The sequence below is a fragment of the Dipteris shenzhenensis genome, chromosome 2 (assembly GCF_047967505.1).
Source record: "Dipteris shenzhenensis isolate YYH24624 ecotype China chromosome 2, Dip_SZ_1.0, whole genome shotgun sequence".
NCBI lineage: Eukaryota > Viridiplantae > Streptophyta > Polypodiopsida > Gleicheniales > Dipteridaceae > Dipteris > Dipteris shenzhenensis.
The window spans coordinates 2,163,304-2,191,073 of NC_141597.1; the positions used below are offsets into that span (position 1 = coordinate 2,163,304).

General features: G+C 41.1%; 2 protein-coding genes and 1 pseudogene across 2 annotated transcripts; all 3 read left to right on the top strand.

Annotated features, from left to right (window-relative positions):
• The first annotated feature begins 200 nt into the window (after nucleotides 1-200).
• Nucleotides 201-811, top strand: LOC147904215 (uncharacterized; annotated as a pseudogene).
• Nucleotides 812-1,146: 335 nt separating this feature from the next.
• Nucleotides 1,147-2,646, top strand: LOC147904216 (uncharacterized). The gene has a single exon (XM_087385052.1). It carries the CDS (start codon nucleotides 1,147-1,149, stop codon nucleotides 2,644-2,646), a length of 1,500 nt encoding a protein of 499 aa, XP_087241178.1.
• Nucleotides 2,647-8,455: 5,809 nt separating this feature from the next.
• On the top strand, nucleotides 8,456-9,984 carry LOC147904217 (uncharacterized). The gene is made up of 2 exons (XM_087384922.1): nucleotides 8,456-9,737; nucleotides 9,958-9,984. The coding sequence occupies exons 1-2, from the start codon at nucleotides 8,459-8,461 to the stop codon at nucleotides 9,960-9,962; spliced, it is 1,284 nt and encodes a 427-aa protein (XP_087241048.1). The 5' UTR covers nucleotides 8,456-8,458; the 3' UTR covers nucleotides 9,963-9,984.
• Nucleotides 9,985-27,770: the final 17,786 nt, after the last annotated feature.

Sequence of the window (27,770 nt, forward strand, 5' to 3'; positions counted from 1 at the left end):
AATGGCAGAGGGAGATTAAGATAGCCAAAGAAAAGTTAAGAGCAAAAGGCCGACATGATAGATTTGAGCTCATGTCAAAGGACAAGGATGGTAAAGCATTGTTTCAGATTTGGTGTGAGGAGTGTGATTGCTCTTATGGTCAAGGGGGTCCTGACACTTTGTATAACTACACACACTCACACATCAACTCAGCATCCCATATGAGGATTATTGGGTTATGTGAGCAAGAGAGCCATAGAAAAGACAGCCTTGGTTCATTGGATGACATTATGGAATTAGGAAAAGAAAAAGTAAATGAAAATGTTGGAGGTTTCAAACTTTGCAAGTCAGAGTAATGTGGTGTTTCAACTAGTAACAGAGACTATTGGAGATTATAGCACTCTATCAAAAGTCTATATAAGCTGCATGCTAGATAACAAGTGGATACCACTATTTCCAAAGACAGGATCTCTACGACAATGCATGATTGAGCATATGAAATCCAAGCTACATATCACAAAGGCTAGTGGCATTGATTCTAGTAATCAAGTGAAGAGGGCTGGTGGTCACCAATCCAAGGTGACAATTATAGATAAGAAGCAAAGAGATCTAAGTGGTTTTTTTAAGAAATGTTCTGCTAAAGGTAAAACTCACATGTTCTAGCTGTGTTTTCCATCAGCTTTGTATTTTCCAAGTGAACGTTTTTTCTTATGCTCTATTGTAATGTTTTCTTATAGATAATGACACCTTGCAAACTGCCAATCCATCATGAAAGCCATCAGGTATTTCTCATATGCTTCTATTTTCAATCATTATTTCTGATTTTTTATAGAGATGTTAGGTGTAGCTAGTCATATGGCTTTTGGCTCTCTCTCCATTAGGCAAATTTTCAAGCTTCTATTTTCAATCACTATTTCTGTTTTTTTATAGAGATGTTAGGTGTAGCTAGTCATATGGCTTTTGGCTCTCTCTCCATCAAGTCTATTGGGAACTTAACAGATTCCTCCTTTGCTCACAGAGAGTAGCTTGCTTGCAACCTTGTGTTGGAGTTTTTGGCAAGGGTCATATAACTATGATGGGAATGTGGTTGATTTGAAGCCCTTTTTGGATGATAGTAAGGGAGGTGGAAAATGGCACAATGAGCCAGCAACTAAGGCAACAATTATGATGGGGACAACAGAGTTCATTGAAATTAATGGCACTTTCCATCATAAGGATTGCAAGCGAATACGTTTGGAGGGAACATACTTTGATAATTTGCAATGTGGTGCATGTGCTACTATTCCTAAAGAACGAGACTTTTGCATGCGAGTGTATCGACAAATTCGATCTTTAGACACTCGTGGATCAAGAGACACAGGAGGTGGTAGACGGTTAGATTATTTGACTCATTTAGAGTTATTGAGAGTAGCAAAAACAAAGTCCACAATGGTTCGGGTATTGAAGAAGGAGATAGCATTCACAAGAACTGAAGTTGTTGCATTGAGCGTGAAGGTTAGAAGTCTTCGGGAGAGCACTATGGAAGCCATGGTGAGGAAAGATGTTAGAAAATTTTGTCAAGATATAATCAATGCTCATGAGCTAGGTCTGTTTGAGGGAAAGAAGGCATTGTGGAACTTCTTTGTTGACATTTCACAAAACATTTCAAGAGTAGGTCAAGGGAAGAGATATTCCAATACAACAAAGGAATTATTTGAGACTGTCAAGATATGGGGAGGGACAAGGTTGCATAATTTCTTATCACTTAACCTTGGAGGTCCACACATGTCCACCACAATGAGGTCCACAAGAAAAGCACTTTTCTTTCGAACTGGTTTACAAGAGGATATATTTCAACATGCAAGAGAAGTTTACACTTGTCACATGATGAAGAAAGGTATACCCTTGGGTAGTGTGCCAGCTCTTCTAGCTGAGGATGAAACAGTTATGAAAAGAATGGTGAGATGGGTGGCACGTGATGATAATTTGGTTGGCTTTTGTGGTAAAAAGATGGAACACACTTGCATTCCAGACTTTGTCGTGCAAGTTGGTGATGGTCAAGATGGATATCTTAGAGTTGTGGATGCTTTTCAACATAATGTGATTGCTCATTATGCAAGGGTATTGATAGTGAATCCTCTTCTTGAATCCTTGCAAAAGCTAGTTCTATTGGTGCAATTGACATGTAATAGGTTTGATTCCATGTTTGTCAGAGAACAGTGGGAGAGCATTCAGCTTTCTTGGAACATTTTTCTAAGGGATGTGGTAGGTCCATTGATAGGACATGCTTTAGATGGGGATAGTAGGCGCAGAAAGTTGATGTTGCAAGATTACTCTTCTTGTCAAGGTCCCAGGTTGTGCATTCCTTGGAAGGGTTGGCCCTTTACAGCACACATCACATTTGATGGGAGTATCAGTGGTTTGCATGATCAAGACTATATTCATAATGGAAAGAAACTTATCAATCCTTTGGATAGTGCATCTAGGAGATTGGTACTTGGTAGAGAGCTTGTGACTTTGAATCATGTAGCAATTGTATATCAATTATTCAAGGTTGATGAACATGGCTTGCAAGAAGGGGATATTGAGAGGAAGGATAGACAAAATTGGAGAGTTGCACAAAGGATTGCTGCAAAGAAAGTACAAAAGTGTTTGAAGTTATTACAAGAAGGCTATGGTGCTCACTAAGAGCGGACATTGGGCACACGTATGTACTTATCAATAGTAGCATCTTACATTGATGTTTTCTTATCACCTACCTTAGACTTGTATGGTCGTGTGAAAGCTGCAGGAAAGGTGTCTTTCTTTTTCAGGTATGTAGAAGTTGTAAAGATTGTGGGAGAGAGGGAAGGAGTCTCCCTTGAGGCTTTCTCACAATCACAATGGGGGAATACACACAAAGGTGGAGGCTGAAAACAGTTTTCCTCTTCTTAGTTGTGAAAGCCAAAAGAACTCTAGTACAAAGAAATAGAAGAACCCTATATGTGGGTCTCAAACCAAACTCAACTAACTAAGGTGGCATACTAATTGAGCCGCGAACTAGTGTAGATAAGGATAGCTGTCATCCAGCTATTATTCATGAGCGGTGTACCAACCGCATCTCCAGCTAACAAGTCGGTGACATAAATGCACAACAGTCACCCTGGCATATCGCGAGTGGAGCTCGATATCTCAACACTCCCCCTCGAGCTCAATCCCAATTCCTGCACACCAAGCAGGTCTCTGAACTTGCGCAGCTTCTCTGTGCCCAATGCTTTCGTGAAGATGTCAGCTACCTGATCCTCTGTGCTGACATAAACTAGATCAATAAGACCTAGTAAAACCTTCTCCCGCACATAGTGATAATGCACCTCAATGTGCTTTGTTCTGGCATGAAAGACTGGGTTCTTTGCCAATTGTATACTACTCATGTTGTCACAATAAATGACAACTGGCCCATCTGTAGACTGATGCATATCATAGAGTAGCTTATGCAACCAAGCTACCTCACATGCAGCCATTGCTGCACCCCTGCACTCAGCCTCTGTGCTCGACAAGGCAACTGTAGGCTGTTTCTTGCAGCTCCAAGTGACTGCAGCACTCCCAAAAGAGAACACATATCCACTGGTAGATCGTCTATCTGAAATGCTACCAGCCCAATCAGCATCAGTGTATCCATGCAACTGTATCTGAACCCCAGCCTCATAAAATAGTCCATACTGCAATGTGGACTTCACATACCTGAGTATGCGTCTAGCCGCATCCAAATGCGGTTTCCTTGGAGCCTGCATAAACTGACTTACCAACCCAACAGCATAGCTCAAATCTGGCCTGGTAATAGTCATGTAAATCAAACTTCCTACTATGCGTCTGTACATAGTAGGGTCTTCTAGAAGCTCACCTGCATCTGCGCTCAGCTTCACATTCTGCTCCAAAGGAACTGAAATAGGCTTACAGCCTGTCATCCCATATTTGGACAGCATGTCCAATCCATACTGCCTCTGCAAGAGCTGTATCCCACTTGGTGATCTAATCACCTCAATGCCCAAGAAATAACGCAGCTCTCCCAAATCCTTCATCTCAAACTTCTGCCTTAATAGCATTTTCACATGAAGGATATCTTCATCACTATCACCTGTGATGATCAAATCATCAACATAAATGACCAGCAGCATAATCCCTTTCTCTGTTTTTCTCACATAGAGTGAGAAATCTGCCTTGGAAATCTGAAAGCCAATAGTGACAAGATACTGTCCTATCTTGTCAGACCATGCTCTAGGTGTTTGCTTCAAGCCATACAAGGCTTTCTTCAACCTGCAAACAAACTCAGGATGAGTAGCATGAACATAACCTGCTTGCTGCTCCATAAAGACCTCTTCTTGCAAATCACCATGCAAGAAGGCATTCTTTACATCCATCTGATGTAAAGACCATCCCTTTGATGCAGCCATAGCAATGGCTACTCTTACAGTTGCCATCCTTGCAACTGGGCTGAAAGTTTCTTCATAATCAATGCCATATGTCTGTGCATACCCCTTGACAACTAATCTTGCCTTGTATCTATTCACAGAACCATCTGCATTGTGCTTGATCTTATAAACCCACTTACAGCCAATTGCATTCTTGCCTTTAGGCAAAGGCACCAATTCCCATGTAGCATTAGCATCCAAGGCATCCATTTCTTCATCCATGGCTTTCTCCCATTTTTCATTTCCCATGGCTTGCTCAAAAGAAGTGGGTTTTGGTTCCTGTATCACTTTGACCATGTAGGCATAGTGAATGGCTGTAAATCCATCATATTTCAGCCTATCCACAGGATACCTTACCCTGGTAGACCTGCGCAAAATAGGCTCACTTGCAGGTGCTCTCAAAACATCCCTGGTCTTCCTTACTTCAGGTGTAACAACAGAAGGAATACCCAACTCATCATCAATGCTCTGTTCTGAGCCACTGGATTCACCATCCACACAAGAGTGACCTGCATTCACATCAAACATGGGCTGATCTACCTTCTCTTTTCCTTTTCGTGATACCTGCGTACCACTCTCTGCATTGCTTTGAGGGGATTCTCCTGATCTCAATCTGCCTGTCCATGGCAAAGTATGTGAACCACTAGTAGAGGACACTCCAGGTCCACTGATATTTTGTGATTGCTGCTGTGCATTCTGTGCAGCATTACCATTTTGTGCATCTACATCAATCATCACATTTACTGGTTTATACCAGCTGCTCATCTCATCAAAAACAACATCTCTGCTCACTGTGAACTTGCGTGTAGAAGGGTTATAGCATCTATACCCTTTCTGCTGCAGAGAATAACCAATAAAGACGCACTTCTCAGCTTTTGGATCCAACTTGGACCTCAACTCATCTGGCACATGGACATAGGCAATGCAACCAAAAATCTTCAAATGAGAAATATCTGGTTTCCTACCAGTATACATCTCCTCTGGCGTCATGCCATGTATTGCTGCAGTGGGAGTCCTGTTCATTATATAGACTGCTGTAGCAACTGCTTCAGCCCAATAATAATCTGGTAGATCTTTTTCATTTAGCATAGCCCGAGATACCTCTCCAATATGCCTGTTTTTCCTTTCTGCAATTCCATTTTGCTGTGGGGTATGACTGCATGAATATTGGTGCTTTATACCATGCTCCTGCAAGAACCTTGCAAACTCATTTGAGAGGTACTCTCCCCCTCCATCTGACCTTAGGCATTTTATTTGCAGGCCTGTTTCTTTTTCAACCATAGCTTTGAAAGCTTTGAAGTGCCCAAACACTTCACTTTTCTTTTTCATAAAATACACCCAAAGTTTTCTGCTGAAGTCATCAATAAATGTGACAAAATAGTGACAGCCTCCAATAGATGCAGCTTTTGTAGTCCACACATCAGAGTGGATTAATTCCAATGGCTTTTTACTCTCTTGAACATGCCTAGGAAAAGGTTTCCTTGCCTGTTTCCCAAATTGACAGGCTTCACAAACCTTGTGCATTTCTGCAACCTTGAATTTAGGCAATCCTACAACAATATTTTGGTCTTGCATTGATTTAAGTCGCTGTATATTAACATGACCAATGCGTTTGTGCCAGATATCAATATCTGCAACTACACCGGTCCCATGTGCAAACATTGTTGCACTCAATTCAGGCATGTCTGCATCCAACGTAAACATCCTGCCCTTCTTCTTTCCTTTTGCTATCAAGCGACCGTTATTTTTCATATCCTCAACAAAGCATCCATGAGGATTAAATCTAACCTGCAAGCCCTGCTCAACCATTTGACCAACAGAAACTAGATTCTTGGTGATGTTCGGGACATGAAATACATCAGACAAGTATTTCTTTTTCCCATCCTGCATAGACAAAGGAATTTTGCCAATCTGCACAATAGGATGTGCAGTATCATCACCAGTCTCCACAAATCCTGGTTTTTCCATTTTTCTTGCATCCTGCATCCATTCAGCGTGACCTGTCATGTGGTTTGATGCACCCGAGTCAACATACCACACATCATTGCTTTCTTCTGCACTTGTTACAGAATTTGTCATATGTTGCACCATAAACAAATGCTCATTTCTGTCATCACCCTGTCTACTAGAGGATGCATAATTGCCTTACTGCAATTTTCCATTCATAATGTCATTCTGCTTTTTATAGCAGTCCTTAGCCATATGACCCATTTTGCCACAATAGTAGCATTCAATATTGCTGTTTGCATTTTGGCCTCTCTGCCATCCACCATGGCCTCTTTGGCTCCCCCTGCCTCTAGAGTTACCACGTCCTCCTGCATAGGACTGGTTTTCTTGCGTTTGCTGCATATTCTGATTTCTACCACGGCCTGCAGATCGGCCTCCTCTACCTCTGCCTCTACCTCTGCCAGCATTTGAGTAGAAGACAGTTTCTTTTGAAGTTCCTGCTGAAGAAGATGCACCACCATTTCTCTGCTCTTCAGAAATTAGAAGAGCAATCAGCTCCTCAAAATCAGGAAATTTTTCACAGACGGCAATGGATGTCCGGAACTGTGCATAATCCTTTCCTAGACCATTCAAGGTCACAGAAACCAAATTGTCATCATCCATTGGCGACCCAATGGAAGCAAGTGCATCCGCAATTTTCTTCACCTTCATGTGGTAGTCATTGATGTTCATGTTTTCTCTCTGCACATTATCCAACTCCTGTTTGAGTTGCATTTTCCTGGCTTGCGTATTTGTGCTATACATTTTTGCCAAAGTATCCCATGCCTCCTTTGGCGTATTTACATCCTGAATATGCACAATCATGGAGTCCGAAATACTGATAGACAGCCAGTACATAACTTTCCTGGCTCTCTCATGCCATCCTTTGAATGCCTGCATTTCCTGTTGACTGGGAACATTAGGAAGAACAGGTTCTTCTTCATTTCCTGTAATGAATTCCCAATAGCCTTTTCCCATCAAGAAATTCGTCATTCTAAACTTCCATGCCTGAAAGTTATTCTTGTCAAGCTTTTGAGTGACAATCTGTGAAAGAGAATCAGATGCCATTACAGAACACTGCAAAATATTCTGTCACTGCAAAAAACACAGCTTTTGCCTCGCACGGGCAGATCTGCAAAACTGACGAAAGTGGTATTTCACCACACAGTCACTTTCTAGTGACGATTTTGCATCAACAGGCAACAGGCATGAATCTGCAACTCCTAATATCTCTGCACACAGGCATACGATGCAATTTCTGTGGCACCTTTCCACCGACTAGCCGCGTAGTGGTCGCACAGCAAAAAACAGGGCCTTTTTCTGAGTGCCTGCGAAGAACTTCAAAACGGGCCCCGAAACGGCCTCAAATCAGAAAAATAAAGTCACTGAGGGCGTCGCCCATTCCCGCAGCATATACTGCGCTCTCGCCACACCGCGAAGGGCGTCTCAATCTGAAACAGTGCACTCCTGCACTTCTAGCTGTGCTACCTGCAGAGATTTGCTCCCAAACTCGAAATAGGAAAGCAACACTGGTCCTCTTACCAGGACACCACGAACTTGGCTTGCTTTCTCGAGCTCCTTACCATGAACAAGGCTCTGATACCATGTAAAGATTGTGGGAGAGAGGGAAGGAGTCTCACTTGAGGCTTTCTCACAATCACAATGGGGGAATACACACAAAGGTAGAGGCTGAAAACAGTTTTCCTCTTCTTAGTTGTGAAAGCCAAAAGAACTCTAGTACAAAGAAATAGAAGAACCCTATATGTGGGTCTCAAACCAAACTCAACTAACTAAGGTGGCATACTAACTGAGCCACGAACTAGTGTAGATAAGGATAGCTGTCATCCAGCTATTATTCATGAGCGGTGTACCAACCGCATCTCCAGCTAACAAGTCGGTGACATAAATGCACAACAGTCACCCTGGCATATCGCGAGTGGAGCTCGATATCTCAACAGAAGTTGCTACCATTGCTATTAGTGATATATGAATAAAGGATTTTGAACATATTTCCAAGGTTTATGTGGCTAATACTCATGGTTCTTTCTATATGTAGGATTTGGCGCATGTGGATCACTAAACATGATGCATACTCCCTAAAGCAAAACTTTATCAGTAGAGAAACATTCATTGACATTCAATTGTCATGTCACTTTGTGGTTCTCTTGATAAAGACCTTTAGGGAAAAGCATCCTCACTTGCACGTACCCCTTTCTTGCACGGGATCGGATGCGTGTGAGAATTTTTTCAGCAAGGTGGGTGGAATGGTTCGGAATGAAAGATGCTATGATGGCTTTGATTTGCTGAGTAGTACAGGAGCACTTAATAGAATAGCAGAGTTTCAAGCAGGTTCAATTCTTAAATTTCCAGCAGCTCATTCTAAACAAGAAAATATATGGGCTACTTTGGAAAAGGAGAATGACACTCCTTTGGCCAACCTGGGAGACTATGCTTGTGTGAGTAGTGACAACCATATGGTATCTGCATTGAAAGAGGGATTATTAGAAGCAAAGGCCATAAGTGAGACACTTGGTATGCACGATGAAACTTTTTGGAATGACTCATGGGAGGAGGGAGATCTCTTAGAACTCTTCAACCCTAATCTTGAATATGTGGATGAAGATGAATCATTGGATGATCTTCTAATTATAGATGAAGATAATCACTTTGATAGTGGTGTTCGAGGTGATCTGGATGAGGAAATTACTAGTGAAAGTGAGCTTCGTCATGTGATTGATTGTCTAATTGATGAGGAGGAGAAGGTGGCTAGTGAAATATCGCCATTTGTTGAAGTGGATGGGAAAGCCATTTCTAAAAGCACACTTGTCAGCCAATTGAATGGAAATCCCACACTATCTAAAGATAGATTAACAAGGGTGAAAAGTGGAGTGTATTTTTCTTTGGAGAAGAAGGCAATGATTCATATAGGAACATGTCTTGGTATAGGATCTGATTGTGCAGTATTGTTTGAAAGCACATCAATAAATGCAAACAAAAAGACAAGAGGAAAAGGAAAAGCTGGGAATACTAGTAAGGGTGCTGTAAACGGCATGTGGTACCTTGGAAGGGTGGTAAGCATGAGGAGAAAGGTTGGAAATTGTCTAAAAGAGACAAGAGGCCCCTTTGATTTATTGGATAGGCCTTTGAATGTTCAAATTCATTTGTCATGGTATCAACAAGCAAAGGGAACTAGGACCTACACATATGACCTTGTTGACAACCAATGTGTGGATTTGGAATCTATAATAGCCTTGGCCAATCTCAACTATGATCGACAAACAAAGAAATACCATCTTGATGAGAATGACTACAAACTTTTCAATGAATATGTTCAGGGCAGAAAAGGTACATTTTCTATTTTTTAAATTTTTGTAAAGTTTATCCATTTTGAAGTCGTCCCTTCCCTTCCCTCCTTCCTAGTCCATTTGCAGCCCTACTGCTCCAATCTCTGATGTAGATGAAGGTAACATATGTTTTTGTTAATGTGCTTTCAATCCTTCTTATCACATAGGGATCCTAGGTTTGCAGCATGTAACTTGACAGGGAGCTTATGTTTGTTTTGCAGGATAAATTTGTTGGCAAGCTATGTGGCATGATGCCGCATTTATGAGAAGATGCCCATAGATGTGTCAATGCTAAACTTATGGATTATAGACATGGATTGTTCGGGTGTTACTCTTGTTTGATTTTTAGTTTTTCTAGTAAAGATTCAAGATGCATTTTATGTTTTCTACTCTATCAAATTTTGGTTTAGATTCATGGATTGTTCAGGTGTTACTCTTGTGTAACTTCATATTTGCTGCTATTAAACATCCAAGATGCTTTTCAGCTTTCTCATTCTAGTGTTTGTTTTTTAAGGGAGAAGAAACTTGTTTATGTTAGTGTGTAATCATTCTTATACGCTATATATTGGGTCTACTACAGCTTTCTAGCTTGTCCGCCCCAATAACAGTGAATGTAGTTGCTGTCTACACTATTCTGAGCAGGTTTTGAGACTGTTGCCAATTATGGGAAAGGATTTGGAGCTATTTACCTCTGTATTTGGCAATACAACATTCAAATTAGTTCATGTTTTGCAAGTACAGGTCTACATTGGAAGTTCAGTGAGGTTTGTGCATTGTTTAGCCAAGCGTTGGCTAGTGGGTTAATGTGATTTTTTTGGTGCAATACCATTCATAGCATGTGAATCAGTGGGTAGTTTATGCATACATCTAAGATGGTTCAGAATCAAAATCTGAATCTAAATTCGGGAGACGTGTTTGAAGTTTTGGCCTATTAAACATCCAAGATGCTTTTCAGCTTTAAGATGGTTCAGAATCAAAATCTGAATCTAAATTCGAGAGACGTGTTTGAAGTTTTGGCCTATTAAACTTCCAAGATGCTTTTCAGCTTTCTCATTCTAGTGTTTGTTTTTTAAGGGAGAAGAAACTTGTTTATGTTAGTGTGTAATCATTCTTATACGCTATATATTGGGTCTACTACAGCTTTCTAGCTTGTCCGCCCCAATAATAGTGAATGTAGTTGCTGTCTACACTATTCTGAGCAGGTTTTGAGTCTGTTGCCAATTATGGGAAAGGATTTGGAGCTGTTTACCTCTGTATTTGGCAATACAACATTCAAATTAGTTCATGTTTTGCAAGTACAGGTCTGCATTGGAAGTTCAGTGAGGCTTGTGCATTGTTTAGCCAAGCATTGGCTAGTGGGTTAATGTGATTTTGTTGGTGCAATACCATTCACAGCATGTGAATCAGTGGGCAGTTTATGCATACATCTAAGATGGTTCAGAATCAAAATCTGAATCTAAATTCAGGAGACGTTTGAAGTTTTGGCCTGGGAGGATAAATTGGATGGAACCAAGTATTCCATGTGGAGTTTTATAGTGAATAATGTGTTAGTTGGTAAGAGTATATGGGGCTATGTTAGAGGTGATGAGGCTTGTCTTGTAGATCTAGTTATTGCTTCTGCTACACCTTTGTAAGGAGGTAATGCATATGATATGCAGCTAGCTTCGATAAGGCCAGCTACACCTGTTGCTCCCATTGAGGATTAAAGGAGATGGGATTGAGGGATGCCCAGGCTATGCCACTTATAGCCTTGTCCATTAAAAGGATCATCATACCTCATATCTGTTCCTCCAACATACTTGGAGAATATGTATTGGGCAAGGAAGGAGGCTAGGCTTACTTGAAAAGACATCTTGATAGTATTTCAAGAGCTTTACGTATGGAAATACATTGGTGGATATGTATACTCTTTGTAGATGTACAGTCAATACGTATGCAAAATGGTATAATGTTGCCTTGGTTAGCATGTCGATGTAGGTGATTAGCATGTAATGGATGTAATGCCAACAAATGAGTGCTCTTATCATCACTATTAGGCATGAATCAAGAACATCTATTTTGATAGATGTAACTTTAACAAATGCTGTTATCATCATTATTAGGCTTGAATCAAGAATTACCATGCTAACCATGTATGGTAACAAGTGTGCGGAGGGTGTGCGGATGACAGATGGATGTTTGACAAAATATGATAGCCGTCTTATAGTCTTGTTGTTTGACAAAATAGGATAGCCGTCTTGACGTAGGTTTAAGGAAAGGGGGGGAGCACACTAGACTTTTTCTTGTACCTTATAAGCTTAAATAGGGGTGTTTTATAATCCTACATGGATCTTAAATAGGGGGTTTTCTTGAAGTTCATGCACGCAGGTGACGTCCCCCTTTAATGAAGAGTGAATCCCCCGGGATTCTTACCATGCTGCATGAAACTCATCCCAATTCTTGGGATAGAGAGTGCCTTGTTGATATTATTTTATCACAACAAGGAATCCCAACCCTTGGGATAAAGACTTTCCCGGTACTTTTGGGATCCCACCACCATGGGGTAGGGGTCATTGCACTAGGCAATGCACGTGGTGGCTCAAATGTTTTAAGAAAATTATCATTCAATCTTTTTTCTTGTTGATAGACACCATCCATGAAAGAACCTCGTCCCGATTCTTACCATGCTTAGCGTGCTTGGTGTTACAAATATTTTAGAAGACCCCTATAGGAGTAAAAGAGATTCCACTAGGAAATGTCTTAGTAATTTTATCTTAATTTATAAATTTAAATTCAAGTTTTCAGTAATGGGATTTTATTGTTTTCATTCTTTGGTTAAGGAGGGTGTCTTATGTAATATGTTTTACAATTTCAAGAATTTGCAATGGCCATGCCTGTTCATGAGAAATTCATAGATCATGCTTGGCTTATGATGGAGAAGCCAAAGAGCTACCACCTTGTTATCACTTCAGCGAAAGTGAAAAGTCCCAAATTTTCTAGCCAAGAAATTGGAAGTGTCGAAGTTGTTTTGAAATTGGATGTATTTCCACATGGGGACTTCATGATAGCCATATGTGATGACAACATGAAGGGCCAGCGTGTACTAAAGTTGAGGACAAACTCTAAGGAGTACTATGAGAAGTGCCAAACTCTGCAAAGTATCCATATATAGGTGATGCCTTGAGTTCTCTTAAGGCTATATGGGATGCATTACCAGATATTGAAGAGGTCAAGATGGTAGTACACTTGGATCTTCTCAGGATTTTGTACAACCTTTACCTTCGGTCCCAACTATCCAACCACCGCAGGTGTAGACTACAATGAGAAAGAAAAAGAAAAAGACATCAAAGTTTGATGCTTGTATGGAAGCTATGGCTTTCCCTCGAAGAGGAGAAAAAAGGCCTCGACCTGAAAGAGTTGACCCAAAAGTAACCCAATTAAAACATGGTGAGAAGTTGGATGATGATGATAGTGACAGCGTGGATGAAGAAGCTGAAGAAGCCAAGCTTACGGAATCAGTACTTGTAGATACTTTTATAAATGCTGATCTACGCTCTGATAGTGATGAAGGGTATATATGGGGATTCTCACAGTATTCAGTGCAGAAAACATACATCAATTGAGCTACTTTGTTTACCAATCAAAGAAAGCTAGATGAAAAGTTTCCAAGAAAGTTATATGAGGATGCAAGGCAGGCCAAAATACCAGTTCCCAGTAAGATCACGCTATGCCCAATATCATTCAAGAAGCTTGCAAGTGACGATTCAGTGTTGTATGATGTGTCTTTCCATACGCATGCAGACTTCTTTACAACATTTCAAGAATTCAAACAGATTGACATTGTTCGTGAAGCGACACTTTATGAGACCAGATACAAGGATGATGATGAAAAGAAGCATATGCTATCTACAAACAAATTCCTTGAAAGGTGCAGGTTTGAGCCCATTGATGGGCAACACTTCAGTGAGGCATGTAGAATTGCATTTGAGGAGACCAGAAGAGGAAACTTACCATCCGAGGAGTATATGCAAAAGTTTGCAAGAGTCATCGCTTATATTTGTTTGTTCAAAGATGACTCAAAGTATATATTAGAATCCCTTAGGCTCAATAATGAACCTTTTCAAAAGAAGAAGAAGTCAACTCTTTCAGAGGTTCTTCTTAAAGCAAGAGAGTTATGGATTGGGTGCAGGAAGCCACTACTCTCAAAGGGTGAGAGACCCACTGTGGAGTACTTAGGAAAGCAGGTGTGATTTTATATGTGCTTGATAGCTGTTGTAAATGATGTTCAGCCAAGTCTTCTAGAAGTTACAAGAGCCATCAATAAATACAGGGACTATGCATGCATTGTATTTCATCCTGAAACAATCTTTCAATGTATTGTGGATGTATGCATTGCATTCGAATCTGGTACGATATCCTTTGAGTCACCTGAGCACGAGGTAAACAAGAAGCAGAAAGTAATACAGGTTAGGTTAATTATTTGGTGGAGGCCATTGAGATATAGTACTGACAAAATAGTAAAGGTGGTTTGCCAAAAGTTACTAAGTGGAGAATGCTTTTTTGTTAAGAAGAGCAAGCAAGGAAGCCTTAAAGAAATAGTTAACTAGGAAGTAAAGGATAAAGCTGCATATGGAGCATTAAAGTTTTTGCTTCATTCAGATGAAGAGTTGGTGGATCAAAAGTATCAGGTGGACAAGAAAAAAGCACGTGCACTAGGAAAAATAGTTGATAAGAACTGGGCCTCGCAATGGATAAAATAATGGGATAAAGATGCAGCACCAACAAAGGAGCTTTGAGCTAAGATGCCTATTTGCATGGAGCTGATGTATGCACATATAAAGTCAAATGCCATGAAAAACAAGATGCAGCTTCAAGTCCTTAATGAGTCTTTCATGTTCTCCTATGACATTGGTTTGTCAAAGGGTAATTCAAGTTATGTTATTGTCAAGGGAGTCAATATGGAAAGATTTATGGCCGCAATGGGCAATGAACCTTGGGATAACCCATATGCATTTTTCTTTGATGAACTGTCAATGTCGGGGATTGTTCAGCTTCTATGAACTATGATACAAGGCCCTATGGCAAGACAACCAAGATCAACATTCGTCATGTTTATCACAGTTGCAAAGCAGGATGCATTGCTTGCTAGTTTGAAATCTGCATTCAGGGGTGTCATTGGAAAGGTGTTGCATGGTATGGTTTTGCGGCATGAGCATAGTTATCATGGTGACACTGGCATCCAAATCTTGCAACCCATGATGGTTGCATTTATGCATAGGGGTGATGGTCCATCATTTGAAGTTCCCCAAAAGACTCTTCAGTTCTTGTTCCAAGAGAGAGAGAAACATTAAAAATAGTCTCCCCTTCTCTTGATTATCGACATCCAAAGCATCCTTCTCTGATAGAAGAGATGGTAGATGCATATCGGGCTGAAAGGTTGGAATGTGGCATTGTATGGAATGGGGTTAGTTGCAGAGACTGTATTACAAAAAGGAATTGATGTGGTTGTCATTGATGCCCTCCATCGGATTTAGTACTTTGATACTTACTTTAGTTGCGTGCCTACATTCTATGATAAAGAGGAAGGGAGACCAGATGTGGAATCGAGCAAAAAAGTGCAGCATGACTCAAGTGAGAAAGGGGTAGAAAATGTAGACTCTACTACTGAGAATGGTAGCTCGACATCTAGGGAATCTGAAACTAATAGCTCTACATCAAAGAAGTCAAACCTAGAATTACGCACAAAGAAGCGAATGGATGAGAGATTGCAAAGGAGCATTGAGGTTCCATTGGTCATAAAAGAAGGCAGCAACAAGAAGAAAGAAAAACAAATTGTAGTGGAAGGGAAAGGGAAAGCAATAGAGGTCCAAATGTAGAGCATGAAACCTCAAAAAGAGATTATCTTGAAGGGAGAGGGAAGTGGACTACTTAAGGATGTACTAGTAGCAAGAAAAATAGATGTACTACCAAGTAGTGAGGAGATTGCAGTTGACAGATCGCAGCTTTATCCATGCTATGATGTACTACCAAGAAGTGATGATCGCATACTTGAAAGCTCCCAGAATGGTCTAGAGCAACTAGAACCTATACTTGAAAGCACCCAAACTGGTCTAGAGTAGCCTGTTAGTCAAGATCTTGGTAATGGACCTCTCGAGATGGCTACCCAAGTCACTACTACACAATCTCAAGAAGTGAAATTTGACAAAATATATGATGCCTTATTGGATGTAGGCTATAATGCCACATAATCAAAAGAGGAATTTGAACGTCTAAGGAAAGAGGAGCTTGAGAAGTGTAAAGAAGGAAATAATGTGAATTAGAGTGTCTTTCCTATATGTAAATCCTATTTTGAAATAAAGAAGTCTTTTTGCTTTCTCAACTATGTGTATGAATATTTATTTAACAATTTGTTTTAATGATGTTTATGAATATTTTTAATAATTTGTTTAACACTTTAATAATGAACACCGAGACCAATATGATGTCCATGTTTAAATTTTCTTTTGGGTGTTTTTCAATATATTTTTGAATAATTTATTCTCGTAGTGACCAAATGGTGGCAATGTAATTTTATTTTAATATTTCAATGGTGAATATTTTAGCTTAGATATTTTAGGTAAATATTTTTTTGAAAAAAAGAAAAAAGAAAAAATTGATTATTTTATTGTAATATTTCAATGGGAAATATTTTATGTTAATTATTTTAGTTGAATATCTTAATTCTCATGTGTCTAAGGATCAAAATTAATCTATGCAAGTGGTTGCATAAAGTTTTGGCTTAATTGTTTTGTGTTAATATTTTAATGGTCAATATCAATACCTTGAAATCTCAAAGAGAGTTCTTGTCATGTGTCTAAGATCAAAATTACTATATACAAGAAGACATTACAATATTTGTTTTGAAATATATGGAAAACCATGGGAGTATGATATTCAAAAATTTTGGACTTCTATTTAGTCCAGTTCTAGAATTGGACTTTAGACAAATCTAAAAATTTTGAATATTAGGACAGTAGGAGTTGCGTGTACAAACTGCATGTAGGAATCGTATGTAGAACTTGAATTTCCTGAAACAAATGCAAACAAAGATGATGCTGATGTTTATGCTTATGTTCATGAAATGATAAGGAGGAAAGATGAAGGGAAAAGGAGGAGTTTCAGACGAGCCAAAAATGGAGCCAAAACAGCCCAAACAAGTCCCCTAATCACCTCTACTTTATACCACAAATGATCGGACACTTGGCATATGATCAAGGTTGACAAATGAAAGCTTGCAAGCATGATAAAAATAAAACAAAAATTTAGCAAATAGTCCGACAATATGTTCGACAGAAAGATTCCTAGCATGTTTCAGGATGTCTGATGATGGAGGCCGAATGCATTTCGAAGGTTCAAAACTATCCAAAAGATGGATTTTCAATATGATCTTAGTAAAAGGAATTTCTAAAAGTTTGAAGGTGTTTGTTGTGATTTTTAATTCAGCATGTGGTGATCAAACAGTTGGCATAAGGTGGACAAACAATCCGACAATTCAACTGTAGCCCGATGATAGTGCCCGATGATAGTCTGCTGACTATCTATTCTTCTATTACTTATGCATTTTTCAAAATCCACTGCCTCTAATAAAGTTTACCTCATGAAGAGGTTGTTTGAGCTGCAGATGAAGGAAGGGGTCTCCATTGCTTCTCACTTGAATGAATTCAATATTATTTTCAGCTAGCTTCAGGCTCAAAAGATGAATTTTGATGCGGAGACTAAGGCAATATTTCTCTTATGTTCATTGCCATCCTCATGGGATACCTTCCATATAGTTGTCAGTAACTCTGCACCTGGTGGAGTACTGAAATTTGACGATGTTGTGGGTAGCTTGTTGGCCGAGGAGATTAGACGGAAGTCTATGGATGGCAACAAGTAGGATGCGGCTTTAAATGTGCAAAGGGGCAAATCACAGTTCAAGGGGAAGTCCCAAGAAAGAGGGAAGTCTTGTAGCAAATCCAGGGCACGGAACATTGAGTGTTACCACTATGGCAAGAAGGGCCATATGAAAAAGGATTGCTACAAGCTGAAAAGAGAGCAAAAGGATAAGAAAAAGAATGCAAATTGGGGTGCAAATCAAAAGGAAGAGAGTCCAAGGGAGGACAAAGGAAAAGTGAAGATTGAGGAGATCAATGCAGTCACACATGATAGTGACAATGACGTTCTCTTCATGTCTAGTTTATTTGTAGAGTTGCTTACCACTTCAGATGATGCATATTCCTAGGATTGGATTTTGGATTCTGGTGCTTCATTCCATGTTACTCCCCATAGGGAATGGTTCTCCACTTATGATAGTGGAAAGACAGGTTGTCTGCATCTTGGAAATGACTATGCATGTGACATAGTGGGAGTAGGTGACATAAAGTTTTCTTTTGCAAATGGGTCTACATTTATTTTAAAACATGTGAGACATGTGCCTAAGTTGACCAAGAGTCTTATTTCAGTGGATCAGCTAGATGATGCTGGTTTTCACACCACTTTTAGCTTTCAGAGTTGGAAAATTCAGAAGGGCTCTATGCTTTTGGCCAGGGGTGCCAAGTGTGGGACTTTGTATCCCTTACATGTATCAGGGGTATTTGACCATGTTGTTGCAATAACCAAGCAGCCAAGCACTTCTTTGTGGCATTTCAGGTTGGGGCACATGAGCTAGAATGGAATGAAACTCTTATGCTGTTTGGGTTATGTACCGCATTTGAGTTTCTCTGATTTTGAATTTTGTGAGCACTGTCTCTATGGGAAGTAAACTAAATCAGCCCATAAAATAAGGGGAAAGAAAGAGTTTGAAAAGCTTGATTTGGTGCATTCAGATGTATGTGGTCCCATGCCTACACGGTCATTAGCCGGGGCTGAATACTATATGTGACATTCATTGATGATGCAACTAGGAAAGTGTGGGCTTATGCTATAGCTCGGAAGAGTGATGTGTTCCAGGTATTTCAAAAATGGCTGGCCTTGGTTGAGAATCAGTCAGGTAGAATGCTTAAATGCCTGTGGACTGACAATGGTGGAGAGTATCTCTCTCATGACTTTCAGCATTTCTGTGATACACATGGGATTAAGAGGGAGCTCACATCCCCTCGTACTCTAGAGCAAAATCCAGTTGCAGAAAAGATGAACTGTACCATTCAAGAAAGGTTGCAATGCATGCTTTCCAATGCAAGTCTTTCCGGTGGTTTTTGGGTTGAGGCAATGAAGACTATAGTGCATGTGATCAATAGATCACCTAGTAAGAGTCTGGATGGTGGTATTCCTGAAGAGGCATGGAGTGGCAAGAAGCCCTCTTACTCTCATTTGCATATATTTGGGTGTGAGGCATATGCACATGTGCCAAAAGAGCTTCAAAAGAAGCTAGATCCTAAGTCTAGGAAATGCATCTTTCTGGGTTATGGTGAAAGTGGAGAGATGGGCTATCGTCTCTGGGATCCAGAAGCAAAGAAGATCATATGCAACGATGATGTAGTCTTCAATGAGAAGAAGATGCATAAAGCACCCATGAGGGATGTGGAAATGAGAAGAATCACTTTCCAGGATGTGAATCCACCTGCATATGTTGATAGACAGCAAGCTGTCCATGCACCAAATGCACCAGAAATGGTACCACCAAGTACTCCCACAAGTATACAATCAAGGGTAGATGATGGATCATCTATTGGAGGAAATGATGAGCCAAATGTGGCTGATATGCAAGTGGGACAGCAAGCTGAAATGCCCTTGAGAAGATCATCTAGAGTGTCTAGACCGCCTGATAGGTTTGTTCTAGGGGTAGACTATGTGATGCTTACTGATTGCGGGGAGCTTGCTATAGAGAGGCTATGATACGCGAGGATCAATGCAAGTGGGAGTATGCTATGCAATCAGAGATGAGTTCACTTATGAAGAATAAGACTTGGGACTTGGTTTCTTTGCCACATGGAAAGAAAGCATTGCCATGTAAATGGGTCTACAAAATGAAGGTCACAGGTGATGATGTGCCTAGGTACAAGGCCTGTTTGGTCGCTAAAGGGTTCAAGCAAGAAAAGGGTGTGGACTTTGATGAGATATTCTCTCCAGTTGTGAAGATGACCACACTTAGATGCATGCTTGGACTAGTGGCATCAGAGGATATGGAGCTTATGCAGATGGATGTCAAGATAGCTTTCTTGCATGGGGATTTGCACGAGGAAATTTACATGGTGCAGCCGGAAGGCTTTGAAGAAAAGGGCAAAGAGTATTTAGTTTTCAAGCTGAAGAAGAGTCTCTATGGTCTTAAGCAAGCGCCTAGAGAATGGTATCAGAAGTTTAATGCTTTCATTCGGTCCCAGGGTTTTAGAAGGAGTGAAATTGATCATTGCCTCTACACTAAAAGGGCTAAGGATAATAGCCTGATAATCTTGGCACTATATGTGGATGATATGCTATTGGCTAGCAAGAATACTTATGAGCTAGATGCATTAAAGGCCAAGTTGCATGAGGCTTTTGATATGAAGGATTTGGGACTTGCAGGTCATATTCTTGGTATGCGCATCACGCGTGATCGGAGTAGGAAACTCCTTTGGCTTTCACAAAAAGAGTATGTTACAAAAGTATTGCAGCATTTCAACATGGAGGGGGGGAAGGCAGTGAGTACTCCATTGCCTCCATATGTGAAACTGAGTCATACAGATAGTCCCAAATCAGATGAGGAAAGGGCCACGATGGCCAAGGTTCCTTATGCATCAGCAATTGGGAGTCTTATGTATGCTATGATAGCTACTAGACTAGACATTGCATTTGTAGTGGGAGTTGTTAGCCGGTATATGGCTAATCTAGGAAAGAGGCATTGGGAGGTAGTTAAGTGCATCATGAGGTACATGAATGGTACCAAGGAGATGTGCATCTACTTTGGTAGAAGAGACATGCGTGTACTTGGGTACATAGATTCAGACTATGTAGGGCATGTGTATAGTAGGAGATCCACTTCTGGTTATGTGTTCACCTTTGCAGGTGGTGCAGTGTCATGGATGTCTCGCGCACAGAAGTGTGTTGCTTTGTCTACCACAGAGGCTGAGTATGTTGCAGCCACAGAGGGTTGCAAGGAGGCTATATGGCTTGATCGGCTAGTGGGAGATTTGGGGATTCATACAGGTGTACCGACATTGCATAGTGATTCCATGACTGCTATTCAGCTAGCACGGAATCCGGTCTTTCATGCAAAGACCAAACACATTGAGGTCAGGTACCATTTCATCAAGAAGGTACTTGAGGACAAGCGCATAGAGCTTGTCAAGGTCCATACAGATGATAACCCTGCAGATATGCTGACGAAGAGTCTACCTAGTTAGCGGTTTGAGTATTGTCATGTATTGATGGGCATTGGATAGTATGCTCACTAGTTGTTCTCCCTTAAAGGCACATTGTCCTTTAAGTGAGAGGTTGTGGGGGTTAAAGTTCACTGTGCCTTTACCCCAGTTATGTACAATACTGAAACACATATATAAATGAATGAAAAAGAATATAAGGGTGTTCTGCACCCACCAAAACTTGTGTGGCTCTTTGTCTCTCTCTCTCCCTCTTCCGTTCTTGCTTCCATTGTGAGCACTCTCAAGAATGTCCACCACGATGATTTCCTCTGCCTCGGGAATTCCCTCGATTACTGCTGGATTGATCGCCTTGGTCGTACTGCTTCTTGCGGCAATCTCTTTCATAGTGTCCAAACTTGTGATAGTAGTTGCACTGATTGTTTGACACATTGGTGGATGCATTCCCTCATCTTTGAAATCTTCCTCGATTGGAATGATTTCCTCTTTGCTGACTCTAATGTTGCTGAGGATGATGCTAATGCTGATGTTGATCTTGACTTTGATTTTGTTGATGATGACCACTTTTCTGGTATGATCTACCTCTTCCTCTGCCTCTGCCTCTGCCTCTGCGCCTGTCTGAAGCTGTGAATGCCATTAGAATGACCTTTACATGCTTGAATGACCTGAGTCCTGAGTTCTTCACCAAGTAGGACTGACTGAAGTTCTTCTAGTGTTGGAATTTGCCGTTGGATGGCAATACTTTGGACTAGATTCTTGTATCCCTCTTTTAGTCCATTCAAGATTACTTGAACCATTTCTACAGGGTTCACACTCTTTCCTACTGCTGCAAGTTGATTGTTGTAGTTTTTAATTCGAAGTACATAAGCATGACCAGTTTCATTGCTGTTGCAGAAACTCTGGTTGATCTGATTTCTTAGGGTGAGAATCTTGGATGTGTTCTTGGACTTGTAGAGAGCTGTGAACGTATCCCATGCTTCTTTTGATGTTTTGACTGTGTTGAGTTGTCCTAGCATGACATCTTGCACATTCTGCTTGATCAGGTGATAGGCATACTTGTCTTTCTTATCCCATTGTGCTTGAGCTCGAGCAATGGCAGGATTTGCTACTCGTGCAGAAACTGTTTGTGTAGATGTAGATTCCATTGCTGGTGCTGTGACAACAGATGGAGTAGAGCTACTGGTGGCTGGATCGGCCAATGGTCTAGGTGTAGACCCATCGACATACTCCCATTTGTCCTGAAGCACAAGAATGGTCTCCATTTGGTATTTCCATGTACCGTAATTGGAGTTGTCTAACTTAGCAGATGCCTCCAAATTGAGGTTGCTAGTCGACATGGTGCAAGAAATGTACTCAAAAGTGTCGTGAAAATCTCTGTATGAATCAACTGCAAATACACTGAATATGCCAAGTGAAATATCTGAACCGTTGGTGAAGAGAGAACTATAGTATATAAAATCTGATCTATATTACAAGGCTTGTGGCAATGATGCCGGGAATAGCCAAGAGGCTTTACAAGGCTGAAATGATGTGCACGATGCTATGAGATAGCAAAATAGGCTTTACAATGGTGGCATGTGTGTGTGAAATCGAATGCTATCTGCCCACTGAATCAATATGCAATGCCTCTGAACTCTGGAGTCTGCTCATTGAACTGATGAACGTAAGGTTTTAGGTAATGTAATGATGTGAAACCGTATGTGAGCATATGGACTGACTCCGAGTAGGTACTAGTCGGGAATTTCGGGCATGGCTTAGATTGGCAACTTGGGAAAATTCAAAGCGTCCCCTCTATGGCGATCTAGTATACTCTGATCTAGATCTAAACCAACCGTTGATGGATGAAAGAACAACAAATAATTTATTTTCTTTTGTTCTTTTAAAGTGCTGGGTCAGATGCATTGATGTAGAGGCAAATGTGCGTGAAGGAAGTGGTTTTGTCGGTGAGGCTCAAATGTGAGTGTAACTTGTGCCAAAATGTGCATGTGATGTGATGAGCACGTAGAGCACGAAAAAACGAGCGACTTTCCTTTTGGGAGCACCCTCAAATTCTTCCTGGACCAAGAGATACGACTTGATCTAGGTGGAGGGGCAAAAGGACTGCAAATGTGCTCAATGATGATGTGCCACTGTGAGTCACATGCAGTGATGATGTGGCACTGTGCCTAACAAGTGGTGTGCCTGTGAAGTCCTGTGCTGAGGTGGCAGGAGTGGTCACATGAAGTGATTGTGAAGCACTGTGTGTGCCTGCAGAGGTCAGTGCTGACTGGACTGTTGAGGTGGCACTGTTGAGGTGGTAGAGGTGATGTGGCAATCATGATGTGGCCAGATGACATGGCTTAATGACATGGCTTGATGACATGGCCTGATGACATATCACTGATGACGTGGATTGTTGACATGGCACAAGTGATGTGGCTATTGGTGATGATGTGGCAATCGATGATGTGGCAGGATGACATGGCCTATTGACGTGGCTATCGATGATGATGTGGTAGTCTATGATGTGGCAGTCTATGATGTGGCAAGCTGATTGCCTTGATGATGTGGCACCCGAGGGTGACGTGGAAGATAAGGTCTGCCACGTGTCAACTTGCAGTCCACTCTTGGGGTGAGTGGTGACCCTAAGGATAAGGTTGGGTTGAGTGTGGGATGCCACGTGGCATTACACGGAGGACTGGCATCTCCCCAAGATGCTGACAAAATCTCAGGATTCCATCCTTTGTCGTCGTCTCTCCCGTTGTGGTAGATGGCTGTCTGTAGGAGTCGCTGCAGCTATTTTCGAGGCAGTTTGCAAGGAGCCGTTTGGCCTAAGAAACAGTGTTTGTGTTGGCACGGGCTGGAGACTCTTTGTTCGTTGTCACTTTTTGATCCATCTCCAAAGTTGTGGATGAGCTGCAAGCTCAAAGGAACGCTCCCAAGATAGCCGGATATTTCCTCATTGGCCGAGCATGACAGCAGTTGGGCATTGCTGGTTTCTTCGTTTCTTGAGGCTTGGAGGTGTCGTTGTAGAGGGCGACTATTGAAGGGTCAATGACGTTGGAGCCTGGGGAGCTGCAGTTCATTGCATTGGGCTGTTGTAGGAGCTTGGAGCTTCGCTATCGCTGACGATGGAGGCTATGGAGAGCCGTTTGGTGCTGGAGCTTGGTGATGGAGAGGCTTTGGAAGCTTGGAGATGTCCGTCCCGGCTGGCTGTAGAAGGAGCTGTTGTTTGGCCGTCTTGGAGAAGTAGCACTGGCTCGCTGGAGGAGCGCTTGGATCGCGAGCAAGGCTTCGAGTGATGCTGTTGTTGTTACCTGCAATGCCGAGGATGTCAAGGCAAAGTTTAAGAGCAAGCTTGGAGGCGGCTGGAGCGGCGGATGGAATGCTCGTTTATGGCATCCGAGAGTAGTTCGTTGTAGCCTTCGGCTTAGTGATTAAATGGAGCCGTTGGACCTTGGAGGTGGCTTATAGGGGCTACTGGCCGTGAGGATTAGGTAGTTGTGCATGCAAGGTAGCTACGTCGTATCATATTCGCAAGCCTGCGGACTCACACTAAAGTTCTCCAACGATCCCAGGAATAAGAAAATGATGATGGCCAGTTGTTTGGTGAGCTTGCAGATAAGCTATAGATAGCCTCTCAATCAACAAGAAAATCTCTTTCTCTCTCAAATCTCTTGGAGTGAACTCTGAAGGAGATCTCTCACACTATGAAGAACCACTCACTCTCACGGAAGAATGAACGGAATAGAGAGTCGAATGAATCTCTCAATGAAACTCTCATAAAATGAATGGACGGAAATTCCTCTCAAATGGACGGAATTTCTCTATCAAAGAAGAAGTTCTCTCAATGGAAGAGAACACTCGAGAACTCTCAATCACTCTCTCACACTCTCAAGGATTGCAATGCCTCAACGGAAGGCAAGGAAGCTCTAATACCATGACAAAATATGAAGAGAGGAGAGGAGAAGAGTGGAGATGAGGAGAGAGGGCACAGCTAGAGAGCACACCACAAATGACTAATTGTACACTAGATTTAGTTGAAAAAATAGAATATATACAAACCCATTTAGGGTTAGGGTTAGGGGATCTAACCCTTTCCTTTATAGCACTCTATAAGGTTAGTGCTATGCACATATGATCACGTGATGGTGCTATGCACACATGATCACATGATGTTGAGCGTGAACTCTCAACAAGTGGCAAGGCCATAGAGCCAGGATTGTGTTTTGGAGCTAGATGGTCCCAAGAGGATGGTAAAAGAATGAGAAGAGAGAGTGGTATAAAGATATTAGGATTGGCTCTACCTTCAAAAGGTGACTTGTATAAAAGGTCAAATGGTTAACTTTGGTCTTCATTGTCGTATGCACAAGTTTGTAATACAAGCTCCCTCTTCTCTTCAAGAGTGTCTTTGGGTGTTCTCTTGTTTCGTTTGTAGTGCATGAGTGTTTGCCACTCCATCCCCCTTCACTCTCCTCTTCCCTTCTCCTTCTCCCTCCCTTCTCTCCTCTCTTCTCCATTCTCCCCCTTCCCTCTTTCTCTTGTGGAAACACACTACTGTAATAATCTGGGAGCCGCTTGAGTAACACATGCGGGCGGCTCGTGCCTTGCATTGCTCTCACAAGAAGTAGCTTGGAGTGGAGGCTCCATCGGCATTCCTTCAAGATCCCCATGACACATGAGTCACCGTCGAGACTACACATCAGGTATCCTCATTGAATGCACATCTTCCTAGAACACGTACTTGGTCAGTTTGCTTTATAGCAAAAGGGCCCCAAAATGAGCTCTCATTTTCCTAATGGGGAAGGAGAGGTGTTTTGTAGTTTAAGTTTTTGGGAGAGGATCTAGGAGAGAGGGAAGCACAAGCTTGGAAGAGAATGCCAAGATTGGGAAGAGAATGGGAAAAGGGAGGTGCATAGAAAACACACACACACACACACACGCACGCATGCACGCATGTGTATATGTACATATTCATGTATGTGTGTGAGTGTGTGTGCATGCGTGTGTACACACATACACATGTATACATCTATAAATATAGAAAACACACACACACACACATGTGTATATGTACATATTCATGTATGTGTGTGAGTGTGTGTGAGTGTGTGTGCATGCATGTGTACACACATACACATGTATACATCTATAAATATAGATCTAGACTTATTAGTCTGTAAATATAAACTTTAGAAAGAGAATAAGAGGTTATCCACTCCTTCAATAATCATAGTGGCCTAAGGACAGTACGCACCTCAATAAGGGTAGCTTTTTCATCATGTGATTACGAGCTTTGATCATGTAGTGGTTGACATTAGAAAATGCTTTAAAGACTTTACAAACTATATTCAAAGATTGCTAAAGTGAGATTATGATAAGCTGTAAAAAGTGGGTGAAGGCCCTTCCAATTCTTAGTCCCCTTCTTCAAGCATCATTTGTCATTGATGTAGATTCCTACTCAAATTTACCATGTTAAGCCCCTTTTCTTCTAAATAGTAAATATAGGAAATACCTTTCACACACACACATGCACATATACATAAGTACACATACATACATATACATATACATATATATGTATATAAAGAGAGAGAGAGAGGTGTGAGATGAAAAATTTTATTTTTACAATGAAAGCAATGACAAGGCTTAACATAGATTCAACTTTAAAAATCCGTAGGAAGTATTTAGATATAGAGATTTATAACTAAAATCTTAAATTGTGGTCCTTGAAATGAAAGGGAGCATACAATCCCGAACTTGAGACCCGGCGGAGCGAGTCTCTGACCTATAGTAGACCTCAGTCATAGACTGGTCATCCTACTCATTTAATTTAAAGGAACATCACAAGGATGACTGCTCCCCATGGTGTGAGAATTCCAAATCAAAGGGAAGTGATCCGTGAGCCCTATTTGATCCAGGTATTCCCTTGCAAATGACCCTTTCATCCACCAACCCTCCTAAGAGGCATACAAGCGATCCAACCTCATTGCCTTGAACTCCAACCCCTTCTTACGATTGTTCCAAGGAAACCCACTTAGCCACTTGGGTCAATCTTTGCGTAATCAATTAATTTGACCTACTTCCAGAAGCAACTCATTCCAGGCTTCCTTCTCTACCCCTAAAGGAACAACAGTAGCAGCTGGATGAGATCTATCTCTTGCACACCTTCAATGTGAAGTTCCCATCTCTACCAAGCAACCAATGGTCCCCCTTTAAAGTACACTCAAGTCTCTTGGCATTTAGATTTAAACCTTGAAAAAGCTATGCATTTGAAATAAAGTCTATGAAAGAGAATAAAGAAAGTAATAAATATATCTCTATATGTGTTATCCAAGGAGCTTATATTGTACATACGGCTAGCCAAGCTAGCTACCTATACAACCTTTTCCGACTAAAGTTAAAATTCTCTCCATTTTTAAGGAGGAAAGACACTGAGAATGAAGGTTTGTGAAGTTCCCATCTTTACCAAGCAACCAATGGTCCCCCTTCAAAGTCCATTGAAGTCTCTTGGCATTTAGATTTAAACCTTGAAAAAGCTATGCTTTTGAAATAAAGTCTATGAAAGAGAGTAGAGAAAGTAATAAATATATCTCTATATGTGTTATTCAAGGAGCTTATATTGTACATACGGCTAGCCAAGCTGGCTACCTATATAGCCTTTTCCGAGTAAAGTAAAAAATCTCTTTATTTTTAAGGAGGAAAGACACTGAAAATGAAGGTTTTCTACATTTCTGAGCATAAAAGACGATGTGTCACCTCCC

Excerpts from the sequence above, each read along its gene's own strand:
- LOC147904216 (XM_087385052.1), top strand. The coding sequence starts at position 1,147 with ATGGGGACAACAGAGTTCATTGAAATTAATGGCACTTTCCATCATAAG.
- LOC147904217 (XM_087384922.1), top strand. The coding sequence starts at position 8,459 with ATGTGGATCACTAAACATGATGCATACTCCCTAAAGCAAAACTTTATC.